The sequence below is a fragment of the Chaetura pelagica genome, unplaced genomic scaffold (genome assembly GCF_000747805.2).
Source record: "Chaetura pelagica isolate M959 unplaced genomic scaffold, ChaPel_1.0 scaffold207, whole genome shotgun sequence".
Lineage (NCBI taxonomy): Eukaryota > Metazoa > Chordata > Aves > Apodiformes > Apodidae > Chaetura > Chaetura pelagica.
The window spans coordinates 2,281,950-2,290,605 of record NW_009953929.1 but is presented as its reverse complement, the minus strand read 5'-3'; the positions used below and the strand labels follow the sequence as shown (position 1 = coordinate 2,290,605).

Sequence of the window (8,656 nt, the reverse complement as noted above, 5' to 3'; positions counted from 1 at the left end):
TATATATATTTAAACAGTGTATTAGTTTGGGTGTTTTCAATATATTGGCGAAATATTTACATTTTGATATCTTCTGGATCCAAAAAATCCTGGATAAATACGTATGCCTTAATCCAGTTGGAAACTTAAATCTCTCTCTTGATTGACAGGTGAGCACTGTCTCAGTGTGTTTTTTTCCTAAGAAGTTCACCACCTGCAGGTAAGTCTTAGGTTAGAGCCTTTGCCTTATTAAGAAAGCAGGCTACCTGTGCATGGTGCAACACAGTGGAGAGGGCATCCTCCACATGACTGTCAAATGGCAGTGTCCCAAAACACAGTTTGTTGTTTGGAATAAGGAGGAGGGCTGTATTTCTTGGTCCCAGTATTCTTTTTCCAACTTGGCAAAATAGGCATGCTCTCCTGTTTGCAGAGTCCTTTTTCTGATTTCTGTCGGGCTTTTATTTCTTTGCAGAGGCAACGTTTTTTCTCAATCATGTCCAGCATTGTGTGGTCCCCTTGCAACCACTGCATACACGTCACCTGGGGGGTGGGGAGGATGTGTGAAGAGGGGCATGGAGCACAGAGAGAACGAAAAGGAAGAAGAAAAGAAGAAGAAAAAAACATACAAATAACTATTTGGTCATAGATTGAATATGTTATTTCTTTGCAAGGTTAACGTTACTCTGCAGCACGCTGATTTGTCTGATGAACAAAAAGTCTCTATAGCAACAACAGGACCAAAGTCAGTCTACACACTAATTTAAGAAGAAAAAGGGTAATAAAAAGGCCCTCTTTCTAACTCCTCCAGAGCACTAAAAGTTTTCAGCAAACTAGCATTGGTTGGATTTTAAATGATGGACTGAATCTCAAAAGGGCACATGGATCTTAACAATGTCCTTAAGTTCTGGAAATAAAAAAATTTATACACTGAAACCCATGTTTTATATTGCTTTCCAAATCAAATCTGTCATATTAAAAGTGGTGTTAACACTTCTAAGCATCAAACAAAATATAACTCTGTGTTTAATTTTTTAAAACATTATTTAGGGAATTCCATGTCAATTATATAGATTAGCCTATCCTACTCTGTGATATTTCATTTACTGGAAAACACCAAGAGTTTAGAAACTCCACATTTTCATGCATGTAGAATATTTGAAAACAAGATCCTGATCCAAAAAAGGAGGTTAGCATATGTTTAGTTGTAAGTACATGTCAGAGCCTCTCTGAAGCCTGAGAATGTGGCTTCATTTCAGTTCAGTGGGGTACCTGCATGACTGAAAATGGAAAATTGAAAATGCATCCTAAAAGGCTTTCAGTTGGAACCAAAATCACTAGTACTAAACTATCCTGAAAAGGCTCATTGTATTTGGATGACACACTGTACACCTGCAATGCAAATCAGAAGATTTCCTCTTAACACTTTGAAAATTTGAAGTGGTATCTTGAATCTCCCAACATTTATTTTCCATATTAGTCATAAATTAAGGATTTGCACATAAGCAAATGCACACCACACATTGGCAGGGGCTGTCCAAGTACATCTCTGATCTTGCACATGTACAGTAATACTTTGGCAGCGTCTTATGATTCATGAAGGAAATGCATGTTTATTATTAAGAGTACTGGAGTACAGTTAATAATGATCTCATATGCCTTTCATTCATAAATCTTAGAGTGCCAAGTGTGTATATACACCAGGATCCTAGAACTGAGGACTGGTCTTCTTAGGAGTCAGTACAGAAACTCCCAGTAGCCCAGGAGTTTTTGTGGTCAACTTGAAGCTTAGTCAGCATTTATTGATACATAGATAGAGAAATTACTCAGATTCATAGCAGGAAACCAAGCAAAAGCAATAAATGTGAGCAAGCCTACCAGACAAAGTAATAACAAATTACATACTCAACTAGAGAAATAAATGGAATAAAGAAATGTGCATTTTTTTTTCAAATATCTTTGTAAAAAAAAAGTTTCTAAGGCGTGTCACAAGAAAAAAGAATTTTAGATAGAATTATCTTCCTTTATAATGAAACAAAGCCATGCTTACCTTATACATTAGATAGTACTTTGAGCAGAACACATCTAAACCACAACATGAATGTAATTCTTGAATATTCTTATGAACTTAGAATAACACAGGTCACGTGTCTGCAGCGTGTCCTCCTGAATGGCTGAGCTAAAAGTCTTCTGGAAGCCTACTATGCCTGCTCTTCCTAATTGAACACTTTATTTTTAATCTCAGGAATGATCTGACATTAACTGTGATATAGTCAGGTATGAGGCATATCATCCACGCTGGATGTAAGACTTTCTCCCTCTGGGTGCCCAGGCCTGTTCCAAAACTCCCCAAGTGAACTGGAGATATTCATCCTTGCTCCCCAGCTCTGAGGTCTTTGGATGAGGCTCTACTTGAGGTAGATTTACTGCCACTCTGCTCATCACTGACAGGTTAGTACTTACGCAGCAATGTCTTCATTTAGGCTGGGTCCTCCCGCATGGGCAGGACAGGGACACAGTCTGCATACAAGTGATTACACAAAACATTCACCACACAAAGCTGGACACCAGCGTCCATGCTGGATTTGATGACAATGGTGCTTGAGTGTGGATTTCCTCTTCTAGGCATCAGGAAATACCTTCTCCTTTATAACCCATCATGTGTGCTCCAGCCACTGTGCATCACCAACAGCATCCACAGCACATACCACAGTCACCACTGAGGATGTGACATCCATGTCACATCTAGTCTCACCACCGCACTACATGCAGTGCCATTAGTACCAGTGTCTTCTGGTAACTAATCACCTTCACAGGATCCAGGGGGACTGACACAGGATTTTGACATGCTAAGCTCTAAAATACCAGTTGCAACTTCCCAAAGATAGAAATGGTGTTGCAGCATGTATCAGTTACACAGACATTCTGCCACCCCCTATAAACAGCCCCTAAATTAAACCCATGTAGGCAGCTCAAAAGCTCAATCATTTATCATGAAGAATTTGAGTTCTTCCACTTTCCCAGACACAGTTTTTCAAGACTACTTGTGATTTTTAAAATGTGATTTTTGTTTGATGGCCAAGTCTTTCACACCAGCATCATCTTAAACGCACAACCCATGTGGTGCATTCCTCTCCTGTAACTGCATACAGGTAATGGAATGTGCAGCATGAAAGTGTGGAACTACCATGTGCAAAGTCATTTGATAAAATAGACTAAGTGAACACATATGATGTTGAAAGGCTTGGGAATGAGGCTTAAAAGTGAGAATAAATGTTGAAGTATTTTATTTGGTGTTTTTGCCTAGTTCTAGTGTTAATGTGCAACAAAACAAAAACGCACTGGAGTGCATGCCTCTTGAAGTTGCAAGAGAGACCTAAGAGGAAATCCCCTGTTTGTAGATCAATGAACTACAGATATTACAATAACCATGTTGCTAACACAAGATACCAAAGAGTGTTAACTAAATTTTCAGTGCATCCTAGACAAATTATGGGCACTAAGGCTCACAATCCAGCACCCAACCTGGCTGTGTAATCACAGCAGTAACCCTCGATGACTTGCGTAGGGCTACAGAGGTGTTCAAAGCTAATGAGTTTAACGCTAATCTGTTTAAGGCCTAATCCTTCCTGCGGTCACTGAACTGATGGGTCTCATGCTTAGCTCCTGTACTAATTTTCTGTGTATCCTCTCTTCTTTCTGGCTCCAGGCTGCTCCTCTGGTCATGCACCAGGCTATTAATATACCTACTATGCCATAAGAAGGGATTTGTTCAGTGTGTGAGGCACAAAACTTAATTATGTTACAAGTTAATTTCTAGAATCTAGTAGAGCATTCATAATATTGTACAGCTATATGGTTCTCCTGCTCCTCAAGGATCCCATATCTTGTGAGGAAAGATACACATAATGCAGCATGTCAGAGCTTGGCTGCAGGTGTGCATGTAGGGACTCAGGCACAAAGCCCATCGACACTGGAGGTAACACAAGTCATCGACGGTTACTCAAAGCCTTGCTCCTAAGCAGGCAGTAAAAGTTGCGTGATAATCTGGTGTGTAGGAACTGTATGCAAAGTGGTTGAATGAATTCAACTGAATATGACTGAGCACAAGTTTAAAGGAGGATGTCTCACAAGTTCCTGGTAAACAAAAAAACCCTTCAATTATTCACTATTCCCTAGTTTTCCTCAAAAATCTGTTTCAAAGCAAAAGTTTGTTCCAAACTTGAACTTCATCAACAAAGAGTAAGAACCTTCTTCTGCTATGCAAAACTAAATTCTCCTATACAGTTTTAGCCACCGACGTTCTGGAGGGCCTTAGGACAGATCATTCTATGTTGCCACCTTACTTTTATTATCTGCCCTTCCCAAAATGTCCAAAGTCAATTTTATTAAGATCTGTTACATACTTTCAAATTCAATGTTGGCAGTGCCACAGAACAAGAAGTAATATTCAAAAACAGAGGGGCAGAGGGGCTGACTACTCATTTACAGGAAGGATGAGGAAAACCACATCACGAGTATGTGGTCACAGAGGTCATGTACAAAAACCCCTTGTGACAATTGTATATCAAAACTAAAATGAAAGCCCAACAGCCAATACGAGGCTATGACAAAGTGATCTTAAACCAACACAAAATATAATTAAATAAAAAGTAACAGCAGAAGCTGAAGGAGATTATTAGAAATGTCTCCTGGATCTGTAAACAAGTGATCTCTAATGGTGCAATCTGTGAGCAGTGTTACACATCATTCAGCAGAGCCAAGCATGTGGGTTTGGTTTGGCAGTATGTGAAGAAGAAAGGCTCTCTCAAAGCCACTTACCATCCTCTGGGAGGAAAAGGTACTCCTCCCTCCTGCCTGCTCTCAGACAGGAGTTTCCAAGCTGTCCTTTCCACTGAAACTCTTGATGGCACTTTCCCTGCTGCAGTTGGGCCCCAGCCATCTGTCCGGGTATGGTATTTCCACTCGGGAGGGTGTGAAATCCCACTCCTAGCAGGCAGTCAAGTGCCATGGGCACAAGAGGCAGAGGGCTATGTTAAGCAGGAACAGTTACTTCATGATCCGTAATCTGATACTCCTAGCCCGTTTTGGAGGTCCTCTTAGCCCAAGTACACAAAAGAGGAGTTGTCCAAGGCAGGAGTTCAGCCAGAATCAGGTTTCAGAAAACAGGAGCAGTGAGATCCTTACCCATTTGAAGCCAACAGGAGTGTGCTGGGTGACTTAATGAGCCCAAGAAATTGACTACAGTTTTTTCAAATAAATTGTAAAAAACCCCTCAAATGATTTAAAAAGCCTTCAGGAGAGCACTTGGAAAGCTACACTGGACAAGATTTCTTTTGCTAACCATTAGCTATAACTATTTCACTGCAGTTGTTACTTCCAATGGCTGCAAAAGTTGGTGAGGGGAAAACTACAGGCTAAAACTGCAGACATTTCTTTCTCTCTGACAGAGGTACTCTGGAATAATATTAACATGAAAGACAGCATAATGTAACCCAGGATAGCTAGCCATTTACATAGCGTTGTACTGCTAACCCATTCTCCCATTAATGCTAAATTCAAAAAACAATTGGTTATTAATACAAAGGTGACTAAAAGCAATGGTATGTTCAGGAACACACAGAATGTGCAAGGTGAGCTGTGAAAGCAGACACTCTCCACGCAATTTGTAGTGCATGGTAATGCTCCCTGGGGACACTGGATAATGCAACTGCACATTCTTCTCTAGAAGTGTCTGATTTCTAGAGCACAAAAGCACAAACAAGGTGCTAAATGCTACATAAACTACCCTTTCTGGCCTTTCACTAATCCTTCTTTTTAAGAGACACAAGTAACATCTCTCTTTTCCTTCTAAGCAATTGGGAAATAATTGCCCCAGCACACCAGCCTTGATTTTGATAAAACAGTTGGGTGGGAAGAGGCACTGTGCAATCTTACCCTGTACATTTAACATTAAAAGAATTCACTGACACATGCTATTTCAACTTTCGAAGCTGTATATGCATCACATTTGAATTGCTGTGTGCAATGTCTTGATTTCCATCATTCTAAATTTCTAAACTTCTGGAAATAGTTTTTTTTACAAATGATATTGTTACAGAAAAAATGAAAACCAGAGTTCCTGTAAAAAGTGTTCTGCCAATCTATATAATTATATGATGAGATATCATGAGAAAACTCTGGACACCTTTTTTTCAAATACAGGACTCACTAAAAGGCTTACTGTGCCCTATGGCCTGAGCATCACTTAAAAATAATTCACAAGAACCTTTGGAATGCCTAAAATTCCCAAATATTAAGAACAATTAATACTTATCCTAAAATTATGTAAGCAAACAGTCAGTAAATCTTCAGCACCTCTGATTCCTGACCTCTAATTTATGATTGCCAAATGTCACAGTTACTTTACACAGAACCAGCACTGCACATGCTCTTATGCCTCGAGTTTTCTGGTAACCCTCAGATTATTGCTGAGACTATCAATAAAGCAAACTTTAAATGATAAATTCACTGTCCTGCTCTCCATTTCTATCCTTGCAATCAGTCTTGCTATAGATCTTCCTGACCTTGCATTATTATCTTATTTGAAAACATGTTTTCTTCACATCTAAGCATGCTTTTGTAATACCAAACAACTGTCTGAAATGTACTGCTTGATCTACTGTTAGTGAACACATCCTGCAAATGTTAGTGTTTTTAAAATAAGTCTGTAAAGTAACTCCTATTAGGGACATTGTGTAAAGGTGTCTCATGCATCTCATATATGCAGTGGATCATCATAGAGTGCATTCCTATTAAGAGCAGTCCTGAAAAATCAAAGCTATATCTAAGTCTCTGCTAAGAAATAAAAGCAGAACTCAAGCAACCCACCATGATACCTCCTGTCATTCACTGTAAAATAGAGAGGAAATTTCAGTATTGTATTAGGTCAATCACAGGAGGGACAAAGGACAGAACACTTTGCTAGAGCTCAGTGATCTGAAGATCTCCTGCTAACTGCATTTTACAGGGCACAGCACCTGCAGGGTAACATTCAAACGTCCTAGATTTCCTTGAGAAGTTACTGACCCTGTCTCCCCACCTATACCTCTTGCTGGAGGTTTCTTCTCCATTGCATGTCTACCTTAACTGCTCCTGAACCAGCTGTAAAACAGCAGGATGGTTTGAGGCAGTGACCTCAATAGCCACTACAGCTGGGCCTGCCTATGACTGAGTAACCAATTAGTGTTTCTTACTCTAAATCATGGTAGTTTTGAAACACTGCCAGATTCTAAATCTCGTTCTGAGATGAACAGCCTGTTTCTCTTTGCATTTGGGGCCTGGAGAAATGTGAGCTGCTGGTGATAAGACCCTTTCCTCATCTGGATCCAATCCCTGAAGACTGCAAAAGCTCTCATGTATGAGGGAGCTGAAGGCAGCAGGGTGCATGCTCTAGCTTATTGCTTCTAGTCCCCCACAAGAGCCCAAGAAGGATCCAGAAACTGAATATGGAAGAATGAAAATGAGTAGAAACAGGACCAAGACTTTGGAAGAACTGAGAACTATGAGAAAGTGGACATTGAGGCCAATCTTAAAGTTCCAAAAATGTGACATGGGGACAGCACAAAATCCATTACTTTCTCCATTTCATTTGACCTCACTTTTTCCAAGCTAAAAACATGTACAAGAATTTCAGTACTCTTTCTATTGACATCAGTACTGGAACTCAAGACTTGACTAACCTTCATTGCTGTGACAGCGAAAGAAATTCACCATATTTGTTTTCCAGCAAAGCCCCTAAGTCATCATATTTCTCCAGCATTTTCAAGAAAATGGTCACAAGAATAATTTTAAAATAAATAAAATATATGAAACAATAAAAATTATATATGGAGCAAGAATGCTCCAGCACTGAAAGGATTGGTGCCTTTGGTTCCTCTTATTTTGTATTAGGTGATCTAAATACACAAATACCTCAGTTACAGACCATAAAGTTGCTTTATAGATGATCAATTTTAAGATGTGCTTTCATTTCTCCTTCCTTGATGAAAAAATTGAGGCAATAAGCATTTTCTTAGATAAAAAGCCATTTTTCAAGTATTGTACTGATTATATGGGGGAAAATCATTAAGGAAAATGTGACTGAAAACAACACCTAAAGTACAGAGATGATCACATTCTTGTAGGTGGTCACATTTGTCTTTTTAAAGATGTATAAAAACATTCTTAAAAGATAAAGATCTCACTTTATGATTAATTTGTAACTCCAATAGGAAATGCAGCTAATGAAAAGTTACTAGAGTTATATATACACTGCACTGAGAGATTCTAAAAAATCCAAATAGGTAACAGCCTGCCCTTAGTATGAGACACCACATCTGCTCTACCCTCACAGCAACATTGTGCAATTGCATTTGTATCAGGGACTGCTAAACAAGATAGTACCCAAATCTAATACAGACATGATTTCCTGACATGCAGAAGAGCTGAAATACAGGCAAGAACTGTGACTGGTATTCCCATGCTTTAGAAAATGGGATGCAGTGGGTGCAGTGGTTCCCTGTACCTTGTTTCTGGTTTTCTGTTTAAGAGGCAGTCTCCAAAAGGATGGCACTGTCCAGCACAGTCTGGGACACCGATTCAGCATTAACTCAGGGAGAAGACTGCAATGTAATAAACCTGAAGCACCAATCTGCTGAAC

The 8,656-nt window shown here is 39.4% G+C and overlaps 1 protein-coding gene across 1 annotated transcript in view; it reads right to left on the bottom strand.

The window, feature by feature from the left end:
• Positions 1-291: 291 nt before the first annotated feature.
• Positions 292-8,656, bottom strand: part of NYAP2 (neuronal tyrosine-phosphorylated phosphoinositide-3-kinase adaptor 2) — a 122,338-nt gene continuing 113,973 nt past the window's right edge. Inside the window, exon 6 of the mRNA XM_010001618.1 lies at positions 292-519. Coding sequence (XP_009999920.1) covers positions 292-519 — 228 coding nt within the window. The remainder of the gene's footprint in view (positions 520-8,656) is intronic.